Source organism: Anopheles coustani, chromosome 2 (assembly GCF_943734705.1).
Source record: "Anopheles coustani chromosome 2, idAnoCousDA_361_x.2, whole genome shotgun sequence".
NCBI classification, from domain to species: Eukaryota; Metazoa; Arthropoda; class Insecta; order Diptera; family Culicidae; genus Anopheles; species Anopheles coustani.
Window position 1 is genome coordinate 65,270,050 of NC_071289.1, and position 22,998 is coordinate 65,293,047.

At 46.3% G+C, this 22,998-nt stretch overlaps 3 protein-coding genes across 5 annotated transcripts; 2 read left to right on the plus strand and 1 right to left on the minus strand.

The window, feature by feature from the left end:
- Positions 1-101: 101 nt before the first annotated feature.
- Positions 102-849, minus strand: LOC131263885 (troponin C, isoallergen Bla g 6.0101-like). Its single transcript, XM_058266164.1, has 4 exons — positions 813-849; positions 461-727; positions 258-389; positions 102-139 (listed from the first exon to the last, which is right to left on the minus strand). The coding sequence occupies exons 1-4, from the start codon at positions 847-849 to the stop codon at positions 102-104; spliced, it is 474 nt and encodes a 157-aa protein (XP_058122147.1).
- A 1,672-nt stretch (positions 850-2,521) lies between these two features.
- LOC131263847 (leucine-rich repeat, immunoglobulin-like domain and transmembrane domain-containing protein 3) lies at positions 2,522-6,404 on the plus strand. The gene is made up of 6 exons (XM_058266118.1): positions 2,522-2,595; positions 2,667-2,792; positions 2,915-3,080; positions 3,184-5,116; positions 5,202-5,295; positions 6,035-6,404. Exons 1-6 carry the CDS (start codon positions 2,522-2,524, stop codon positions 6,402-6,404), a joined length of 2,763 nt encoding a protein of 920 aa, XP_058122101.1.
- Positions 6,405-9,682: 3,278 nt separating this feature from the next.
- Positions 9,683-20,099, plus strand: LOC131263879 (troponin C, isoallergen Bla g 6.0101-like). 3 transcript variants are annotated; one of them, XM_058266155.1, is made up of 4 exons: positions 9,683-9,802; positions 12,611-12,638; positions 18,930-19,325; positions 19,405-20,099. In XM_058266155.1, exons 1-4 carry the CDS (start codon positions 9,791-9,793, stop codon positions 19,437-19,439), a joined length of 471 nt encoding a protein of 156 aa, XP_058122138.1. In that variant the 5' UTR covers positions 9,683-9,790; the 3' UTR covers positions 19,440-20,099. The 3 variants fall into 3 exon arrangements, with proteins under 3 accessions (XP_058122138.1, XP_058122140.1, XP_058122139.1); XM_058266157.1 differs by having other exon boundaries at positions 9,791-9,799; XM_058266156.1 differs by lacking the exon at positions 9,683-9,802 and adding an exon at positions 10,513-10,650.
- The last annotated feature ends 2,899 nt before the right edge of the window (positions 20,100-22,998 follow it).

A 22,998-nucleotide genomic window follows, 5' to 3' on the forward strand; every position in this document is an offset into this window, starting at 1 on the left:
AACGGCACAGGATGGCACTGCTGCGACGTTGTGGACGCTCTGTATCAGATCTGCTACCATAATTACCATTTTTCCGTATCCGTCCGTCAACGGGTTGTGTTTTATGAGGCTTCTTCACCTGTCATAACTTCCATGAACTCTGCAACGAAAGGGAGAAAAGATGAGAAACATAATGAATTCCCTTTTTGCCAGGACAATCACTGCTTTATTGAATGTAGTGAATGTGTTGCCACTCTCATCTCATGGCCAATATTTACCCTCAAAGTCAACCGTTTTCGAACTGTCCGCATCAATCTCATCAATGATATCGTCTAGCTCGTTCTCCGGGACAGCTCCATCGAGTTCACGCAGGATTTGCTTGAAAGTTTCGACCGGGATGAAGCCCTTACCTGCAGGGTGCAAAATTTCAGCATGTAGTCAAACTTTGAAGCCACAACCAAAGGGATTTCCTGGATCTTACCATCTTTGTCGTACATCATGAAAACTTCACGGAGTTCCGCCCGCAGTACGTCGTAGTCCTCCTCCGGTTCCACGTAGTTCGAGGCCAGATCGATGAACTCCTCAAAATCAATCTCACCCGACTCATCCACATCGTACTCCTCCATCACTTCCTTCAGCTCTTCCTCGGACATGCTGTAGTCTAGCAGTTCCAGGATCGTTCCAATCACCTCCACCGAGATGCTTCCCTTCTTCTCGATATCGAACGCCGTGAACGCATCCTTCAAGACTAAAAGTATCGGGAAAATATTAAAATAGTACGCTGTGTTCCTCGTTGCTCACGGAAATATTTCAAAAAGGATTAATAGACATACTCTTAAGCTGATCCTTGCTCAATTCTTTGCCCTCCATATTGCTTGGGAGTTAAGTTTCACGCTGCTCCAATAGGATCTCAGTAGTACAATCACAGGAATCACTGCTGCAGAACTGACCGTGAAAGTGGCAGCCTCAAGCCCTTTTTGTTGATGTGCTATCCCACCTGGCCGAACCCGAAATGATTACAATCGGTTGCGAGCTTATGGGTTGCGCTCTATTTTAATTTTTTCTTGATTGATCAAACCGACCACCCGGCTATGCAGTTGATCAATCGCCATAGTCGTTGCACTGCAAAATAGCATGCACTTTGACTGTTTGTCTCGGGTTTCGGGTAAGTGCAGCAAACAGTAGGGACATCATGCCCATTGTCGTCGCTCGCCGCATAAGTGTGCCGAGACGAGGAAGGCGAGCAGCACTCGATACAGGAATGCGTGTCACATACTGCCATTTACCCTTTGAACGTTTGCTCGTGGCACGCGCCTTCGTTGACTGTACTTATCACGTCACTCTCATCAGATTACCGTGATACGATCTATTAATGTCTGTAATTAATTAATTTTTAATTTTCAATTCAAGCTGATTGAATAGCGATTTTAAATAGTTTATAATCATATCTGTTATGCTTTATTATTGTTATTCATGTAACCTGATTTTGTGACATCTTTTAAATATTATTTTAATCTGATATTGCTGTCTTATACAACAAATAAAACCCTTTCCCTATTTGTTTAATAGCAACAAACATTCAATTGAATCCAATTACTATCGACTTCGAACACTAACTTAAACCGGTTCAAAGCTTGCGCCTTTTGTTATGCAATTTACAGCACATTTCAAACCGATTCGCATTCCGGGTTCGGCTCGTTGTTTTTAAAAGTATCGTTTTACATTTTCATACCGGATATGCGGCCCCACTGAGAAAATAAGTCATTTATTGATCGTTTTGCTATTTCACCCTACACCGTATCCAATTACTTCGTGACGAATTGACGCAGTTGAAGAGAGCGTGTTAAACAAAATGGCCCTATAATGATAATTTCCGTATCACCAGTGCTATCGGCCACATCGTCCTGTAAACGGGCGGAAAATTGCGTTCACTTACCCACCCTTGCCATCGGGAGTCGGCGCGCGGCGGGAAAATTACACATACTCAAAGGGAAATTCCTGCCCGTCCAGACCGATTCACCTTTGCCGCTCAACCGTAGCGCACGCGAAGATAATTCCAGCGGATACCAACCGCCCCGATAGCTTGTATTTACCTACAGGAATCGTCATATCGGCTACGATATCAAAACAGACACCTACCCCGCCGTCGGGTTGGAGGATGCAACGAGTGCGTTATCAGACGGCTGAACAGTGGGGTGGTGAACGGGTTACACGGCATTCCGATAGCGAATCGTTGGCCGTATTTTCACCCGTGTGCCGCGACAGGGCTATTTGCCAACATGATTGCAATGCAAGTTCGTCTGATTCGATTAGCCCCCGTTTTCCACCCTCCGGCCCCGACCCGTCAGCTTCATTGCCATTTTCCACCACCGTAACTATGGACACCTCGATAGCGGGTGTGTTGTGAGTGTTAACGAGCCAGCAGGCGATGGCAGTGATAATTTGGCGCCCGGAAGTGAAGCGCCTGGAATGGACGCAGCTCGTTCTGAAGTTGCATTTCAGCAGCGACAGGAAATTGTGCAACGCGGGAACTATGCTCGGGATGAAGGGGAGGCTCACGATCACCAGCAGCAATCGGCCGCAGCAGCAGCAGCAACGCAGCAGTCCCGGGAAGAGGTAGCAAATTAGATTTGTTTAATTTTTCACCTCCGCTCACTGGAGTTGATTTCATTTTGTCCTCTCATCAGCTGCTATCCATCGCTCGATTGGAAACGGAATCGAAACGGCTGCCTGGCGGTTCTGTTCTGCGTGACTTGCTTCTCCGTGATGATGTGCCTGGTGTTGGCGGACATTTTCAAGCACGTCGACAACGAGTAGGTATCGAAGCGCTCGGCTTGGTCTGGAAGGATAGTTAATTGTTCGGAAGTTTCTGGCGCTGGCTTCAACCGCAAATTGAAACTATTTTCCCCTTTTCCCTTGTTTTTCCTGCGTTTAGTGGTAGCGTAACGGCTTCGACCGAAATGCCTGGCAAAGTTTATCCACTGCTCGGGGCCAGGATGGACGAGGAAGTTGGAAAGTGTAAGCTTACTTCCGAGTGTGCTATTGAGTGCACCGATATAGATGTGATTAATATATCGGTCGAAGTGTACGAGCTGGCCAAGGTAAGTGGACATGGTGTGTTTGTTGGTAGTCGAAGGTTCGTGAAGGATTACAATGCAGAGAATTTCCAGAAAAGACTTCCATTTTCCCATTTATCACCATCAGACCAACTCTTGTGCATCGTTTAATCTGAACGTGGTATCGCTGTACATAGAGGATAGTGTACTAAAGCCAAACTGGTTACAGTTGGACCTTGACCTCGACGTGGGGTCGCTACAGATGATGAACTCCAACGTCGTTGCCATCGAGCCGGAAACCTTCGACGTGGGATGGTTCTTCGGTACGACCGTGTTAACGCTGCAGTCACTCAAAATCGAGTACCTCCCGACGACGGTGTTTCTGGGGTTGCAAAGCTTGAAAGAGCTGAACCTGCGGAATCTGCCCCTGCGGAAGATCGATCCGTACGTGTTGAGCCCGATGAAGTACTCCCTCACGCGGCTAACCGTCGAGAGCAGCCTGGACGGGATTAGCCCGAAAAATCTAACCGGCTCAGTGACCCTCGATCGGCTCGAGATACTCTCGCTGGAGTACAACCGATTCGAGGATCAGTTGCAGCAGAACACGTTCGCGAAGCTACCGGCAATGGCCAGCTTGTACTTGCGTAGCTCGCACATAACTTCGCTCGGTGGAACCGTTTTTGAGAACATTGCCAACACCGTCAAACAGATATACTTGAACGGGAATGAGCTGAGTGTCATCGAGGAAGGGACGTTCGATAGCCTCCAGCTGATGGGCGGGAAGGTGTACTTAAAAGACAATCCATGGGTGTGCGGATGTGAGTTGGCCTATTTGCAGAAGCTTTTGACCACCACCAGCTTCGTGTTGGATCAACCGATGTGTGACAGCCCGGTCGAGTTTAGCGGTTTGTTGATTAGCGATGTTCCACTTTGTGCTACACCGACACCATCTGTTGCGCCCTCGATTACCACTGAGTCATCGACTGTGTCATCTGATACGACGGAGCCATCGTTGACACAGAGCACGACAGAACCATCGTTCACCACAACAAGCGAGCAGATGACTACGGAATCGACACCTGCTGAGGACACTACAGAAAGCGAGCCAAGCACGACAGATGGTGAAACAACGTCGAACTATGATTCCACCACCGAGGAGATTACCTCAGAAGAACGTACAAGCAAGCATGAGCCAACTGATTACACGACAACTTCATCCTCAATGGTCTCCACTGAAACGACTTTGGAAATAACAACCCAAACGCCAGACACTACCTCGCAGGAAACAACCACCATGAGTGTTGATACTACGACAGAAGAAACCGGAACAACTTCCACTGAAGAAACGACCACGACTCCCTATACAACAGTGTCAGATTGGATCACACCAGAGGAAACAACTTCAAGTTCACCCTCGACGGAAGAACAAACGACGGAAACATCGGCGGAATCTTCGACGGAATCACCGACAGACTCCGCGACGACGGAGTTTTCCAGCTCGGAAACAACGCCCCAAACCCTCCCGACCATCCAGCCGAATGTCGTCGAGTTGCAGTGCGAAAGTACGGCCAATCCACTGATCTCGGAGATAACCACCGAGAAGGCCGACTCGGCACGCTTGGTCGGTGCCGGTACGATCGCGCTCAACGTGGCGACCCGCTCGAAGCTGTTCACCATCTCCGAGGCGCAGGAGGGTGCGGTCGAGATCTTCTTCGACAAGACGACGTACGGTGCGGTCCTGTGGTTCACCGACACCTCCACCCTGTCGACGGTGTTCTCCACCAACGTCGAGAGCAGTGCGCACTGCCAGACGCTCGGTAGCCAGAAGATGCGCGTCAGCAATCTCGTGCCGGACAAGAATTACATCTTCTGCGCGTTTAGCCTGCACGAGACGATGGTGTCCCCGTTCAACTGCCTGCCGTACCGCTTGCTCCCGGTGTACGGGCAGCGGGCCTGGCTGGTGGAGGACCAGAAGATCATGATGATCAGCATTATCATCTCGTCCATCTTGGTCGCGCTGCTGACCGGGGTGCTGGTGACGTACTGTTTCTTCAAAAGTTTGGCCCTCTACCAAACCAATCGTAAGTGCGGGGTGAAGGCTGGGGCAAGGTGTTCTCGGTGTATTTAAAAACGAACCATCCCACCAAGGGCTTTCCTTCGTTACAGATTCCAAAACGTCCGTGCTGCCGCTAGAGAACAACACCATCAAGAACACGTACATGTCACCGATGCCCCCGAAGAAACCGGTTACACCTGAGAGGTTTGTTAATTTCTTTTTCCGCTCAAATAACTTTTTTTTTCTATATTTTGACAATGATGTTTCATGATTATTTGTTGATAGCAGAATTAAAATACCAACATGAAATCGATAACCGTTCTGTCAATTTTTTCATTAAATAGTTCCTTGTTTTTGTTTATCATTACTTGAATATATTCAATTTAGAAACCGTACCAAGAAGAAATAGGATAGTTCAAATCATTTTATTTGAGATCAAATAGAATAAAGCTACTAAATCGATAAGAGACAATTGATTAGAAAAGGCAGCTCATTGTTCTACATATTTAGCCCTTTTACAGTTGACACAGTTTTTCAAGCTTACAATCTTTCATATATTCAGTTTTCAAGACCCGATAGTTGAGACTTACTTTTCAGTATTATTGTCCGAACTGATCAACCGTTAGAAGCGTTATTTCTAAATATAAATATTTGGTACTTTTTGGTAAAATCTTTCTCTTCGTTAATAGCAATTAGTAAAGGAGAATTAATTCCAATTTATACTAAAGACTGTTACTCCATTCTAAGAACTTTTCAATCTGCCTCCAATCGGAAACGTCCTTGAGGCTGAAAACTATTCGCAAATGGATTTTCTGCACTTCATCCAATTTGATGAAATTTAATTTTAGCCATCCATGATACCTTTCCTTTCGTTCCTTCGTTACTTTCTCTAACCGGCTTCCGTTCTATTTTGCCGGCCATCCGCTGCGCACCATCCAACCAGGCCCAACATCAAGCGCAGCGTGTCCGATACGAGCATCGAGAGTGGCCGAAGTTACGTCTCGGCCGTCGTCCCGGCGACCCAGTTCCAGTACATCTCCTGGAAGATGGAAAACCGCGCGCGACCTTCGCTCGAGTTCTACCCGAACGAGCCACCGCCCCCGCCGCTGCCACCGCACCCGAGCAAGCGGCTCAAGAAGCAGAAGTCGGAGATCAAAATAAACTTTCACCAGCAGCAGGAAATCTACGACGAGCCGGGCGCTACAACGAGCTACAATGGACGGACGGCCGGCAGCAGTACGCTGCATCAGTCCCTCCGCAGCAATCGGCACCGGGCGAGCTACGGCGGTGGTGGTGGTGGAATGCTGCACTGAGATCCTCTCCCCGATATCATGCCCCGCCACTTGGGAAAATTGTGACCCACACTTGCATGAGCATCACACCTCGCATGTCGCTAGTATAAGTACCGTATGTGCACCACAGCAGCTTCGAATCGGTTCGAATGAATAAATGATTAGAAATACATACCACCGAAACAGCACAAGAAAGTTACCACGAGGAGGGAAGGTGGAGCAGTTTTCCTCGGGCGAGCTGCCAAAACGTTTCCATCATCCACTGATCCCTTCTCGCAGCCGTGTTCGAATTTTCCGGCGAAGGCGCTTCTTCCTTCAACACTTAGACACTTTTGCGTGGGCAAAGAACACCGGAAAATGAAGAAAACAGATTCCCCGGGGGCCAACGAAACGGTGATGAGTCAGTCGGGAAAGGCGGTAATCCGATGTACGGTGCGCCTCTCGAACACACTCGCACACAAATTATAGTGGTTTAGGCATCCACCGGTTGACCGTGGCCGTCGGAAGGGAGCTTCTTCTAACAGCGACAGTAATGGCGGCATCTAGAGAGAGAGAGAACCGCGGATCGGTTTTCCCTTTACCCCTTGGAAAAGGAAAAAGTAAACACAAAACCAAACAACCCTTGCACGAACCAACGCCAAAATACACACTCTCTGCTTCTCTTCAATCGATTGCAAACCGGTGAACCAATGGTCTAGCGTCACGTTTTTCGTCAGGTCCGCAGGCCGATTTTCTAACCGGTTATAATGTCAAATCCAACATCGCGGCAGCCAGCAGGTCAAACAAAAGGTTCAGCCGTGTCGCACGGGAGGGGGGAAGGAAGGGATTTGGCTACTATTTTTAGTCGCGAGGAGTCGCAGACGGGCGCCTCCACCGGACACACCCAACGGAATGGCCCTACGACGAACATGCAACGCGCCAGCTTCAAAGCGAACCGTTGACGGGGCGAGACACGCGTTGGCGTTTCGGGGCAATCGGAAGCAACAGAGCCTAGTGGTAGTGATGGTACATGAATGCCGCTTTACGACATAGCTGTTGTCGGTTTAAATAGCAAAAATCGGTTGGAATCGCCGTACGGGCAACGAGTAACGGAGAGCGTTTCCAGCAATTGGTTCACTTGCTCGTGATTAAATATGGCGATGAAACGAATATAATTAATAAGCTGTACTTATGATGCTTATTAAGTTGAAGTATTCTTTTTTGTAAACAAAAACATTGGCAGTCAATAAATTCAAAACACTTTTCCACTATGCTAACGCGCATAAATTAGTTTCCATCAGCTTCATCCATCTTTTCCAATGAATTTATCTATTGTTTAACAATTACCTACTCGGTAGAAAGCCTCGCTTCATTATACTGTCAATGAGTTGGGGCAGGAATTGAATGGGAAATAGCAAATATCACCGAACGATGCAATTGCATTCCGCAAACTGCACACATTCAAAGTGTCGAGTGCGCAACAAGTGCGCTGCATTTTAATTGACCGGATATGAAACGATATGGATTTTGCGTACGCTTCGCCGGGTTGGTTTCCGAGCAGAAGCGCAAACATATTTGATGCGTTTTTATTTAGTATCGATTGCTGGTGTTATAGATGTTTCATGTGGAGTAATTCAATCGGGTGCAACGGGAATGCTCTTTTTTTCATTTATGCTTTTAGTACATTTTGAACAGCTGCAATTCATACTCTTGTTTGCAATGAAACAATGCTTCCGACCACCAATGGTTAATGAACATTATTATGTTTATGGCAGTTAATGGTGGAGAAAAATTGTTTTGGTTTCATACGGAATACCGCGCCATCTAGTTCGTTGTGGTCAAAGGTGAGTATTTTTAATTTAATATACCTCTATAAATATGACAATGATGGGATAATTCCTAGTTAATGGTCCTGTAATGGCTGTCCGTGAGACGAAAGCAAACATGTGAGGGTTATTTTTCAAACATGACGAAACAATCAAAACTGACTAGGAAACGGCTCCATTATTTTAGTTCCTCGTGGGTAGTATAACACTTTGTACACCGAGAAGAAAATAGTCTATTCGTGTGAGCGGGAAGGCCTACTCTTCCATTACGCGGCGGTGCGAAAGGGCAGCAAAATGCGATACTACCGCTTACGTGCGCGTTACGCCGAGCGGTTGTTACTATAATTCGAGTGAGAAGCATTACGGATTATAAACGGCAAGCGGTAGGAAAATTTTCAGAATGACTCGATCTCAGCCTAAGATGGTGGTCGTGCTCAAGGGAGGTAGAAGGACCGTGAATGTAACCACGTGCACCAACACACACGCGTAGGACGGCTTCCGAAGCAGCGGTAACGTTTGGTTTTATATGCCCGTAGCACAAGCACGAGTTGCCCTCCCGGGAGGAAAACCCCTCAGACTCCGTGGAAACGCCACGGTCGCGGATGCGGATGCGGTTTTCTACTCCCCCACCTTCGAGGCAACAAATTGACGAACCGAAAACCCCCAAAGGGAAGAATCTTTATTCAGAAGGAGGGGAACCAGATAACGATCATCCTTAAGATTGTAATTTATAAAATTCCATTATTCAATAGACATTTAAAATGAAACACTTAAATTCTACCCAAATTTATGCTAAACCTTAGAAATACTTTTATTATCAAAAAAAAATTTTGAATTTGAATTCAACCTTGATCTCCGGGAAAACCAACACGAAGAAGTCAATTACGTTTTTAATGTTTGTAATTAGTATTGTGTGATACATTGTACACATTGTTGCACATTCAGGTTCCACCTGAACGCAACCGTTTTCCTGCGGTTGCCAGGGAAAAGGTGTCGGCAACCAAAAACGGGTTTTCCCGGCAACCGGGAATGGAATGTATAGTAGATCACAAAATCGCAGGAACCACAGCCGTTTACTAATTGGTTGCGAGGGAGTAACGTCTGTATCGCAGCATCCAAGTGAGCGAGCGAGCGTGCGTGAGTGTGTGCAGCACACGCTACCGCACTTATTGTCGTCCCGGGGCGAAGATGGAAACGGCTCGCTCCATCTCTTTCTGGGCCACCCACCCCAGGGAGGGGGCCTTTGCGTAGAGAAAGTAGGCCGAGAAACCACCCCCAGGGTCGGATGATTATTATCGGGAGAAGAATAAAAATAAACGCCCCGACCCTAGACCGAGATTAAACAAATCACTATACGATGGGTGCGCGTGCGAGGTTTTCTTCTTTTCCGCACTGCCCCCCGTTTTGTGGAAAATTCCCGCCTGCCCTGATCGGCGTATATAACTATACGAGACATCGACATCGCATCGGTAGCAGTTGGTCGCAGCGCCGTGAGGTCACGTTTCATTCTAGCGAGATCCGCAGAACCAGGATAGCCGTCGTTTTCCGGCCACACTAGACGCTTTTCGCTGATAACCACGAGCACCTATCACCTCCAGCACAATGTCGGTCGTCGTAAGTATTCGTTGGCGTTTCGCGGTCGCCCCGGCCGCGGCCGCTGTTTGTGTGGTGTTTCCCTGACGACGTACGTCAGCCTGTACGTCGTCCATGTCGGACACTTGGGTTGGTTCCAAAAAAATTCAAACCACGCGAGACGAACGAGTAGGCCGAGGCCCGCGCATCGTCGAGACATTCCGCGACACGGGAAGCAACTATAAAATATAGTGCAGTTGCAGGGAAAAGTTGACGTCCACTGACGCGAGCGGTGTATGCGGCAAGTGCAAGTGCTCCCGGTGTCCTACGCGTTCCACCTGTTGTTCGGTGTTCCATTCCCCCTTCCCCCACCCCTGAGGGTGGAGTTTTGACATACGATCGGACGAATTGTCCGCCTAAACGCGTGCACCAAAGTCAGGGAAGCGGAGAGAGACATCCAGGGCGGGGAAAGGACCTACCCAGGCCCTATGTACATACACCCGTGCCTTGCCAAAAAACGGCACATCCCCTTGCAGAGGGAGGTGGGATGAAATGGGGGGAAAGTGTTCGGAAATATTATAGTACCTTAGCGAAGTTGCACCACCAAGAATTTCGCGCTCATTGTCGCCCGTCGAAGGGTGCATCCTAGTTGCGGGCGAAAGGAACTGGCCCGGGGGGAAGGCAGGGCAGGATGCGGGCACCTTTTTAATAAACGATCAGCGCCCAGCCGGCGGTCATTTTTCCGGCAGCGAACGAATCCGCCGCAAAATCCGCTGCACTGCATCGCGTCAGTTTGCATTCTAGTGGCCGCGAGCACCAACGTCGAGGGCGCAAGACCCCGCACGAGTTCAGTGCATTTGCCAGCGTGACCAGTGTAGTGCACCATCATGGTTAGTTTCGAAACGAGGGCCGGGCACACTTTTGCCAAGATTTTGCGCCACAACCCAAGATTCAACACGGAGGACGCACACTTTGGCTTGACGATGCGGCGACCCGACACAATGCCCGGCACTCGGGCACTCGCGAATACAAAGTGCAGCCAGGCGTGTGCGGGTGACGGGCGGCTCGCGCCGCACGTAATGTTCACCGGGAGGTCACGGTGCACGGTGGTGGACCGTTTCGGAGGGCGGTTTCGGGATTCGAGCGAGTTTTCTTTCGGCGCTCGGGAAGGAAGGAAAAATGGGCTCGCCCGGTGGCCCTGGATCGCTTTCCCTGGTGGTGTTACGCACCGTCGTCGGCTTGGTGGTGGTGGTGTCCCTGTTGGCGCTGCGAAGTGAAGCCCATGCGCCCTATCACCGTTCAGCGGTTCGTTCTAGCACCCGATTCTACACGCGTTCCGATGTGTGGTTGTTCCGTTGAACAAACGTCAGCGTCAGCTAGACTAGAATTTTTCGAAAGGTCTCACGTCTCCAAACACGCGAAATTCGAAAGTGAAAATGTCATAAGAGGCAAAACACGGTTAAAACGGAGAACGCGTGGCTGCTAAACACCTGTAGAGGTTATAAATCTAGGGAAAGATGGTGTAACGACAAGAAGTGGACAGTTCCTCAAGCGCTTGATGTGCAGTTTTCAAAATAATTTTTTAACCTCTTGTCTGTGCAAAAAAGTTCCAAGAACGAATATTTTGTTGTTACACTTGATGGAGCAACGTTAAAAAAACAATCCACTCGTTTAATTGATGTCTAATAGTTTTTTGTTCTCTCATGTTATGACGACAGGTGGACGTTATAATAATTTTCGATAGTCAAAACAGGTTTTGAAAGGACCCAAACCCGATGTTAAAAGTGAACGGCCACTCAAGAATGTCACCGTCACAAGGAGTTGAATCGAACCGTGTTGTTTGTTTGCCTCAAAGCAATGCAAAAAAATTCCACATATGTGTTAATAAGTGTACTTCGGAATCACCCTTTTTTCTTTTCGATAAACACCGAAATGCACGCGCTTCGGGGAACGCTTTCAATCATCCTAATGGACTCGGGAGAAATGCGCCCCGTTCGGTTGTTTATATCGTTGCAAAATTGAAAAGTAAGCAGGAACGACGTCGCGAATAGGCCCCCCACCTCCCCCAAGGGTGCAACCCATCAAATCGATAGATTTTATGGCAATACACATGCACGTACTTCACGGACCCCCGTCGGGTGGATCTCGTCAATTGCGAGTTTATGAGTGACCTGTCAAATTTGTTCCGATGGCACCGAAACCAATCACCCCCGGGGTGGTCCATGCCCAGCATTTGCGGAACCACCATGGGGAGGGGGTTGGGTGAGGGATAGAATTGTAGGGAAAAGTGCCAACTGCTCGCCAGAATACAAATGAGCTCGCCGTGCGAACCGGGAATTCGTTAGCAGGCCCGTCGAGTCCGTCCCAGGGAACGCACGTCCGTCTATTTATAATCCCATACAGTAGTGGTGTTAGTAGTCGCCTTCCGATTAGTGCTGGGATGCTGTGTGCTAGACCACGGGCGGCAGAATGGGATTTGCGGCCCACACGGTGGAGATAAAAGTTGAACTTTCCCCGGGAGAAGAAAAGGGATTCCACGAGGCTTAGCCCATCCTCGCGTACAGCTGACATGGCTTTGTCGAACCGCCAAAGTTCCAATGGTTGAATTTTGGGCGTAAGCCTACACTTCACTCCCCTCCCAAAAACCCTTCGCTCCTTGCCATGAGATTGGGACTTCCATAGGCAGGTCCCAAGCTAAGGGCAGGTTTATTGCGTTCGATTTGCGATGCGCGAAAATATCGCCTGGAAGCATGCCAGAAATCCAATCAACTTCACTAACGTGTTCTTTTGCTCTTCTTTTCTCTTCCTTCCGCACGCTCTTCTTTTCTCTTCCATCCCCGGCTCCGATAGGATGATCTGGATAAAGCTCAGTTGGAACGTAAGTATATACTTTTCGGGACGCGCTCGAGGAAGTGATGAAAAACGTTACGAAGTGGAAAACGCATCGTACACGGTTTCCGACCGCCGCGAACTGAAGCTGGTGGAGGTCAAGTTTCCGCGCACTGATGGGCGGTGATGGGGAAGTGGCACCGGCGTCGTGCATATCGTGCAACATTTAAACCGCTTTCGTTGACGAAAGGGAGTGGGACATCGTACGGGGGAAAATAATACACCTGTTTTCATGCAACTGATGCAACCTAATTATGATGGTTTCGTTTGCGGTAGGAATGTTATTGTTTTCGTAATCAAATTATAGACCTGATTGGATCGACAGTTTTGGTGGAAATGTATTTTGTCGCCGCTAAACCTGATTTGTAACTTGATTGGTTATGAGTTTTAACCATCGGCCAAAGCGACCGATCACGCACAATTCATCTGTTTGTTTGAATGAATTAAGAAAATATCATATAACAAAATAGTTCAAGAAAATTGTCATTCTAAATGGAATAAATTTCAATATGTTTCCATTTAGAATATTTCTAAAAGCTTGTGTTAACATACTTTAGAGATTGAAGAATGGGATTTTAAAATAAATTAATTAATTTGAACGTAGAAATTAACCGAAATGATGCAATTCGAGGACCATATTTCCTCTGAAAAATTGCCATTCACCATCATCTCTTGAAATCAATACTTTTAAATGAGATAAAGAGAATAAATCAAATATTGACCCAGTCGCGAGGACCCGTTTGCCAGGAAGGAGTTCATTTATCGGATGAATTATAAATTACACAAGGCAACCAATGGGAATTCGGCGAGATTATTCGCTTCATACAGGTAGCAATTTTCGTTCCAATCAATTTCGCTCAACCATTTACCATTACGCCCTTGCGATCGAAAGTTGTTCCAACAAATCGAGCCACGGAATCGAGCAACTGTACGGGTTTACTTTCACGAAAATGGTATCGATCATTGCCGGTAGCCGGTGGGATCCGTCTGTTTTTGGCGAACATTGGCTAAATGGTTCGCTAAAAACTGTTTGTTTCTATTTATTCGTTTAGTTTTACGGTTTTGTTCAAGCTTCTCAATTGTTTCGGCGAACATTAACGCACGTCGAAGTAATCCTATCATCGACGGTTTCCTTTCTTTTTGCGCGCAGCCTGAGCCCCGGAGGTGGACCGCATTGTTCCGTTTGTTCCTCGGTTTCGCGTCCATGTCACTTTAATGGCCGGTGCGTTATTATATAAGCCATCGGTGGGTGCGGAACAGGTGTACAAAACAATCGTGGCCTTCCGACCAGCCCGGAGAGATCCTTTCACCGCCAAGAGTGAGCTGCCATCGGATGGAGCCACCTGGGCGACGGAGCGATTTAGTTTTCTTGTTTCCTTTCTTCACGAACATGAGTGCCTCGGGGCAACCGACATGACCTAGGACTCCACGCCACCGGTGGGCTTGGTTAGGGGTGGCTCGGAAGAAAACAAAACGCTGCTTAGAAAGCCCACTCAACGAGTACCTCGCCTTGCGCCTCCTCGTGGTTGTAATCTTTTCCGAAAAACTGCTCCACTTTGCAAAACACCCGGTGGCGGTTTCGGCTACAGGTCGGTAGCAGTTTGACGGCGCTTCAAGGACCCGCCATCGGTTCAACTTCAAACGCTCGTACGAGAACCGGTCGGCTAGACGCGGGAGAAGTCCTTGAGTAAGCACCACGAATGGGTAAGAGATGGTAGAGATCTGATCAGTCTGGCTGTACGGTACGCGTCCTCAGAGTCAATCGGAAGCTAGGTAGCTCGCATGATAGGATACTTTGTGCCATGCCAATTTCACCATCCCCGGGACCGGTAGCCAATTGCTTTCACTTTCACGGGAGCGATTGTTAGCGATGATTGATCGATTCGGGCCACGGATGACGTCAGTGGTTACGGGCGATGATAGCAACGCGTTATGACACACGACAACTGCAAGCGGCCAGAAATGAGCTCACTGAGGTAGCGCAGAACTCAACGAAACGAGCCGCCTAAGGATGTTGAAGGTAAACTTCATTTCTTCATTAGGAATTTACGAGGAGTATCATTTCGTCTCGCGCTCACAACGAGACGTTGACAGATGTGTATTTAATTGCGTGGTCCTCCCAAACTGACAACCTCCTTAGAGGTAAGAACGTTTCCTCTAATGTGGTTGCAGGCAGAAGAAGCATCGGCAAGGTGTTAAAAGCCCTCCCATTTATCTTTCCCGCTGACCATGGGCCTGATAAGCTGCCGTATCTTTTAAACGGCTGTAAATGACGGCTATTTGCCGGAGGGATATCTATGTAAATTATTTATGGAAATCATAACCATTTTTCTAAACGCCCCGGTAGGTTTGTGTTCACAACCGTTTATTACATTCTTGTAACACGTTGCACGGGCAACCAATTCCGCTGCAAGCCATGTGTAATGTTTGGCATAAGCTTTTTCGAGGTTAGTCCAGTTTATGCGACACCACCCGACCGCAACCACCGTTTCGCCGATCAGCCGAATCGATTTAGTTATTCCAAGTTTTACGATTCACGTTTATAGTCTCCCGCCGCTTCGAGAACGGGTCGAGATCAAACGATTCCCACGAGCACACATTCCAGTGGCGGGTCAGGTGATTATCGTTCTCCTTCTAACAGTCCATGGTGGCCAAGTTGGAGCGGGGAAAAAACGGTAGCAAAATGTTGCACAACTCAAGGAAATGGCAAAAAGATCCCAATGTGTGGGTCAAGAAAATATATTCTTTTCTTGTGCGGCTGAATTAAATTTCAAACTAAACCATCAATGCCAAAGGAGAAGTTCGTTGTCGAATGATTTTGCACGCTCCTTTTTCAATTCCCGTCCACCTTTGGCCGAGTAACAAACTTTTCTGCCACAGGAGTACGGGTGGGGAAATTATGTTTTCCTCTTTTTGTGATTCTTTTGATGAAGGAAGGTGACAGAGAAAAGTGGAAAATAAAAAGATCTTATTTTGCCCTGATCCAAAACCTAATCTATTTTAGAGCCGGTTTGCATTGAACCGACTCTAAATCGAAGAAATTACTGCAGTGTTTGATCGACTTCAAACATTCAATCGAGAGCGCCAAACACCGAACCATTCGCTTCGTAGATTAGTGCAGTTTGGAAGTGATTTTCATGCGCATTAAAATATCGCCAGCAATGTGAAGCCATAATAAACGTCCACCGCCATGAAACCGAACCGGACGCCGTTGGCGAACATTTAAAGTTCGAGATCGTCACCTTCGATTTGAGTGTTTGCTCTGATTTTTGTTTGCATTCGTTGCAAATCGTCGAGCGAAGCTCGATGATCGTCGCTCCGATAGATTATGATCTAGTTTGCGCACTTTTTTGTACGTTGATGCAGTTTAAGCGTGTTTTCTCCATCTTAAGCCCCCGATCGCAAACTGGAGCACGGCACAGGTTCGACAGGTTTTTGCACCAAACACTCGGTTCCCCTGCTTTGGCACCAAGATCATCGACCGGTCGATCTTGGTCGAATTGAAGCGACCGAGCGATCGTTGTATTTATAGCCGAAGCGAACGGCGTTAATTAGACTAATTTCCATCGCTGCATCGATTTAATGGGTCGCCGAGGAAAATGGTGAAAAAACGGAATCGGAACATATGTGACTGGCGCGAGCTAGTGGGAAATTTTTTTTTTCAGAAAAGTGATCCCCAGCCCCAATCCTTGAGTGATCCGTCGGTTTGGTGAATCTGTCTAAACTAAAAATAGTTCGCCACCGTTTTGAGCGAGACAAAATAAATTACGCTCGCGTTCGTGGCAGGTCAAAAATAAAACCGTTAAAAGATCGGCCCAGGAGGATCCTAAATGATGGTCCACCCGAAGGCGAAGCGGATGATTGAGACGTCGCAATGGCGAAGATGGTCGGGGTGAGGTTTGTAGATGTTGACGAACAATTTAAACCTCGTTGCCAATCAATTAGCTATTCGCGCTCGGGGTGTTTATTTTTTAAACGGTTCCAAACTTCCTCTACCGGAACAGGGTTAACGTGGCGGGCTTGGTGTGTATGTTAACTGATGTAAAAATAATTATCACCAGAAATTGAGAAGTTGACTTTTGTATGGAGAATGTTTTCCTAAGCAGAACTTTTGGAATCGGCAGGATATATGTTTGCCTTCTTGCAACACCGTTCTTTTATAATTTTTATTGAATGTGTCATCAAAAACCGGCTCAATAAAAAAATCAATCGAACCGTTACCAACACATGAATCGGGCGAGCAAAAAGTGCAATACAGAATAAGAAAAGACGTCCGCAAAAAAGGTCCGTTTGGAATAAAATTGATTTATTTACACAATCCCACACCGATCGCAATACAGTATATCTTTCCAACACTTTCCTCATTCGGTTCGCCTTTCCCTACCTTTGGCAAGCGAAAATAGCGATTTACAGTCACTTGTAAATTTATTATCAACGTGACAACCCCGGCTCACCGGGTAAAGCCCACGGTAGCCATGAACTTGAATTATGGTGCCCTCCAAAAAGCAAACAGGCCAATTTTAAACACTTAACCCTCGGGGAAAGGATTTTTGTTTTGGGGCAGAAAAATCATATTGTTGAAAAGAGGAAAGCATGAAAAATGGTATCGACAGCGCGAGGTGGTGCAAAATGTTACCGTTCACACAACGATTTTAACGCGACGTGATCGAAACCAAGCGGGTTCCATGGTGAACTCTTGATTTAATATTCGAACAACGCACGAGAGACCCCATATACGAAACGCTTTTTTTACGACGATGAACATGCACCTTATGCACCTGTTGTGTGGTGGCTCTCGATAATCGGTCGATGCAATATGCTGCATGACAATGGAAGAAACGGGCTATTTTTGTTGTGTGAGGCACGAGCATGAAGATTGTCTATGAGTGTAATAGTTGCAGGAAAAACGCATGACCAAAATGCAAAGCGCTTTTGAAGTGGTCCTCAAATTTCCTGTCGTTTTGATTGATCATACATAGCTTAACTTATAAAATAAATAAAAAATAATTAAAAAAGGATGTGCAAGCAGAGCGTAACTACATCTAATTCAAATATCGTTTTCATACCAATAACGGTTTTTACAACGTTGCAAATTTTGGTATCTCAAAATAATCGACGATTAACCTCATACCAATGCATAAACATTTTAATGGGAGAATTTTATCCTTGAACGTATTTAAACCTCCAAACAGAAAATGTACCCCCTGGGAGGCACATAAAGTTCGTTTCTGTGCAATAAAACGAACCAAAACAGCGGGATGCGCTCAGAAGCACGTAATAGAAAATTTCATTTTAATTCACGTGTGTCACACACACACACCCTTGGTTTTCCCATTTTGTATGCGACAATTTGGTTTCCGTTTGATGCTTCCGTCGGAAACTGTACACTGCCGGGTGCCATGTGCAAGTTCGTTCGTTTCTGTTTTATGTCAACCCGCGACGTCATGGCAGTAAACAAAAAAAGGGGAGAGTAATATGTTAAGCAGCTCCCCCCAGCCGCATAGTAGCAGAAGCAACCGGATTTCGTTGGGATGATGCGAAAATAAATTTCGCACGGCTTCCCCGAACGTTGAAAATGCAGTAGCGAAGACAAACAAACATCGCCCGGCCTGGTACTCGAAAGGGTGGCTTAAAGGAAACCACTCTGCGAAACGCCAGAAGCACGAACTATAGTTTTTTACGATGCGGGCCACGGTCGCCGGTTGTAGCCGATGTTCATTCATTAATAAACACATCGTAGCAGCGAACGAAGGGAGCAGTAACAGCGAGCAAAAGATGAGCCAATCTGCCAACGGGGGTGGGAGATCGTGCGCGGGGACGTGGAAACACGTGCCAAAGAAAACTCCCCATCCAAGAGACAATTCGAAAAGACGAGCAAACGAAACGATGCAGTGGGATGGGGAAACAAGCACAGCGCCAATTGCGAGCAACGATGCAACGGAGTGTGTGATGTGGTTGCTCCATATGGGAAACAGCTACACTGCATCAAATTACCTACACTGACGCTAAAAATACGAAACACGGGCGCATCCCATTTCGGGGAGTGTCGAGATGAAATTTACCAAACACGAAACGATCTTGGGAAGCAGTGCGAAAGCTGCGAAAGGTAGTGGATGACCCGGAAAATTCCTCTTTGAGGGTGGGAGGGAAATAGAAGGGTGCCCAGACGTGGGATTTAACAGACGAGCGTTTTCCACGTAACGAGTTTTTAATTTGAATAATTCGCTTATGGTTCGCGCCATGTGCTAATTGCTTACGTTCTTCGTTCTCCGTTTTGCAGTGCTCCGCAATGCGTTCAACGCGTTCGATCAGGAGAAGAAGGGATGCATCGGCACGCAGATGGTCGGTACGATCCTCAGCATGTTGGGCCACCAGCTCGACGACAAGATGCTGAAGGAGATCATCGATGAAGTCGATGCCGACGGTTCCGGTGAGCTGGAGTTCGAGGAGTTCGTCACGCTCGCGGCCCGCTTCATGGTTGAGGAGGATGCCGAGGCGATGCAGCAGGAGCTGAAGGAGGCCTTCCGTCTGTACGACAAGGAGGGTAACGGCTACATCACCACCCAGGTGCTGCGCGAAATCCTCAAGGAGCTGGACGACAACCTGACCAACGAGGATCTGGACATGATGATCGAGGAAATCGATTCCGACGGCTCCGGAACCGTGGACTTCGATGGTGGGTTTTCAGTTCCACAGGCTGGTAGATTTATGTCACAAGCTCTGCTAAACATTTCTCCATTTCTTTTCCCTTGCAGAATTCATGGAAGTCATGACCGGTGGTGATGACTAAGCATCCCGGCGCCGGCATCGCCTAGCAATGACTTTTATGTTCCTTTCGCAAAACCAGCAATCATTTCGTCGAGCAATCGATCTAAAGAGACAGAAAAATGCAACCAAAAAAACAGATCCCACCCAAAGAATATTTTTTCCGGTTCTTCTGCTTCGTCCGTATGCAGCAAACATCGGGCACCGGCACCAAGGAGGAAGTTGTGCCGTATATTTTTCTCCCCGGAACCAACCACAGTCCTTTCTATTCGCTTCCAACTCTAAAAGCGTCCGTCCAAAATCATTCGACACCCGTGAGGAAAGCTGAGCGCGCGGAAACCCGTTACCATCCAGCCAACGGAGGCCTTCCATTCGAAGTTTTCACCCTTGTTTGTTGCCAAAGGTTGTTCAAAGTGATTACATTCTATCCGTTCCGTTCGTGGATTGCATCCAGCGCTGATTTGGACGGCTGTGCGGTTGTTTTGCGTGTTTTTCCTTCCCCACTTGGGGTTCGTATGGAGAGTATGGGGCGAAAGGAAGGGAAGCGGGGGGTTTCCATCGGGAAGGGGGAAAATGCTGTAGGATGATGAGAGATGTTGATGTTGATCTTATAGTTTAAGCGAGCAGTGCATTGCAAATAAACAACTTCTGCGGTATCTCGCGCTGGGAAACCTCGGAGGGCTACCATCAAGTGGAGTGTGTTTTGATTGTTCCGAAATCATCGCTAAAGTCGATTCTATCGAGTATATTCAACGATACTTAACAATACGGTTCTGGTTGTATATTTCAAATCATTCCTAGAAGTCTAGAAGATATCCCATCATTCCTAGAAAGTCAGAAGACCCTACGTTTGAAAGCTTTTTTGCTGCTAAAAAGAGTAAGTAGCTAAAAATGCTACAGCTGATTCTGGAAAATAAAAACAGTCAACCTTCTTATGTCGAGCTTAATCCGATCCAGTTGTTAAACACCAAAGCGCACATAACTTTTATAATGATCCTTTAACTTTTTATCGACCTTTGAAAAATCTAGTTGTAGGATAACGGTACCAATAGTGGTGCACTAAGTAATGTAACTAACAATATGATGTAATTTATAAGTGTTAAGAACACAATATTTTACATATTTGTACCAATTATGATCGAAACACGACTTTTCTTCTGGAGAACATCTATTTTCACCATAAAACATAAAAAATACACGAAAAAAGCGTATATTTCTTGCGAGTTGGTTGCTCCTATAATGGTGGTATGGTTCCTATAGTTGGTATCGTATTTCTATAGTGATGGTAGTACTTGGAAATGATTGAATATATTTTGACTGTGACTTATTTTTGAAGCATATCCAAAACAGAACAGCCAAAATATTTATAGACCAATGCATTGGCCTCATAGAGGAAATCATGGCATACCTGATAAATTCTTCAGAAATCCAGCATATTAGTACAACCTGTTCGGAAAATATTCATTTTGGAGCCTTAATTTATTACGGAATCATAAGGTTTATCGTTTAAACACTTCGCAGAAGATCAAAGAACATTTCATAGAAGAACAAATATCTCCATTGTATTTCGTCTTAGAGCTAGAATTTTGTTCCACTACAACCACTATTGGTACTAGCACCACTATTGGAGCACTTACCCTATTTGAATATAAGCAAAGCAATTACCACACAAATAAAGATTTTCCAAAAAGTTGATTGTGCAAGATTTACGTAAACGAAACTATTGAACTAAACTTTAAAAATATGCAACAAGACTACATTCTGCATGATCCTTTCGTTTAGAAAAATGCTATTTTAAATTGTTTCATGACTCGGTATTCATTCTATATACGCCTGATGATACATGACACCATATCCTACAATCAGAATGATATAAATAAAAAATAGCTTTCAAATTATACAAACTAAATGGCACTTTGGCATTATGGAAAGTTGTTACATTTGAAATGACATTCTGTCAAAACCACTATATTCAGTTCGGAAACACTTTCATAATAACATTTTTCTTCTGCGATACGTCTTAATTATCGTATAATATTATATACCGATGAATATATCTTTGAAATTTGATTAATTATGGTTTACTACTTTACACACCCTTGCCATTTGGTTAGTTTCGTTATTGGTCCTTCTAAAATAAAATTAAGTCAGAAGAGTTTCTTCTTTTTCTTTCAGCTTATACTCAACAACAAAGTCATAACCACTGGATGCAGCGTTTTATCACACGAGTCGTGAAAAATGTTATTATGACAGCGTTTAAAAATAAGTCAAACATCATAATTTATGCTTCTCGCCGTGCACTGCACCATTCCTCCACTGGCAAGCGCAAGCAGCCAACTTACATTTTTCAACGACGGATCGCGGCGCAGCTACAAAATAGATTGTGCCATTTCGTGTTCCTCCCATTCGGATGACCTTTCGATTTATTCAACACATTAGTCAGGGTTTAGCGGAACGTAGCCAAAAACATGCTGCTAGAATTCCGCTCCGTCCTTGCTTGATTAAAGGTGTGTCCCCGTTGCAAAACCCGGTGCAAGCGAAAGAAAAACTGCAACCAAAAAGAAGCCATTTTCCCAGCGTGCTAAGGCCGGGCGGGCTTGAATTGCAACCCATAGGGACACGGTTGGCGACCGACGAAACACGGCCCTGTTCGGACGCACTTTGCACAGCAGAAGTTTTCTATTGCCGCGGTCGCTGCGGGCCGAACCGGAAGCGATGGAAGAAGTTTTTGCCTCCGGATGTGACCTACCCGTAAATATGGGTCAATGAGACACCGCTGCTCGACCCGACTCGAGCGACACGAGGAACTTTGTCTTGGGGCCGTGCTCGGTTTGTGTACGCGTTGTTGAGTTTTTAAAGCACACTAAAACATGCGAACACGCCTCCAACCGGGGCGATGGGTTGATACTTTAAATGGCGGGGGTCACAAGGTTTGAGTGGAACGGAAATGCGAAAATACGGCACTTTGACAAAACGATAAGCAAAAGAAAGAAGCGAGTGGAGCGCATAAGTAGTATTCTTATGTTGTTTCTGTGCCGCAGGCACAATGAGAGCCAAGCGCAAACTCGCCGGAAGGATCAAAACGACAATTCGTGTCTCGGACTTTTTTCATTGCGTTCTTTGTATTCGTTCTTGGAAACATGAATATTTACTTGCAACTTTATCGTACCTTTTCGTGACGTCTTTGTGCCGGGGTTTAAAATAGCAAAACAAGGTTTGCTATGTTTTTTTTAATATTTTTTTTTAAATCATGAAGCTATGCAGGTGGAACACCTGCTGGTTTTCAGAATTTTGTTTCGAAATTTATTCCAACGGAAAATCACAAGCAGCACGATGAACTGAAAATTCACAAAACCTATTGAGTATGGCGCAGGGACGCTTGACAGAAACATTAGCAAAATATTGTTACCGCTCACCGTACCGTAAACATGCTGATCGTATTAGCCATGCACATCGTCCTGCGAATGAACCACCGGAACGACGGACCCAGGACAATGGGTCTGAAGTGCCTTTTGGAGTGAGAAAATTTTGCACAACGTTGGGTGCAAAGAAAAAGTTTCTTGTTTTAATGTTGCGCATGAAGC

What these genes read in the sequence shown, in the direction of transcription:
- LOC131263885 (XM_058266164.1), bottom strand. Translation starts at nt 849, where the DNA reads ATGGAGGGCAAAGAATTGAGCAAGGATCAGCTTAAGA. An exon ending in CATGATGTACGACAAAGATG is followed by an intron (nt 390 to 460) that starts GTAAGATCCAGG and finishes TGCACCCTGCAG; the next exon opens with GTAAGGGCTTCATCCCGGTC. An exon ending in GAAAACGGTTGACTTTGAGG is followed by an intron (nt 140 to 257) that starts GTAAATATTGGC and finishes CTTTCGTTGCAG; the next exon opens with AGTTCATGGAAGTTATGACA.
- LOC131263847 (XM_058266118.1), top strand. Translation starts at nt 2,522, where the DNA reads ATGAAGGGGAGGCTCACGATCACCAGCAGCAATCGGCCGCAGCAGCAG. An exon ending in TTCAAGCACGTCGACAACGA is followed by an intron (nt 2,793 to 2,914) that starts GTAGGTATCGAA and finishes TCCTGCGTTTAG; the next exon opens with TGGTAGCGTAACGGCTTCGA. An exon ending in GGCCCTCTACCAAACCAATC is followed by an intron (nt 5,117 to 5,201) that starts GTAAGTGCGGGG and finishes CCTTCGTTACAG; the next exon opens with ATTCCAAAACGTCCGTGCTG.
- LOC131263879 (XM_058266155.1), top strand. An exon ending in GGATAAAGCTCAGTTGGAAC is followed by an intron (nt 12,639 to 18,929) that starts GTAAGTATATAC and finishes TCCGTTTTGCAG; the next exon opens with TGCTCCGCAATGCGTTCAAC. An exon ending in CGGAACCGTGGACTTCGATG is followed by an intron (nt 19,326 to 19,404) that starts GTGGGTTTTCAG and finishes TTTCCCTTGCAG; the next exon opens with AATTCATGGAAGTCATGACC.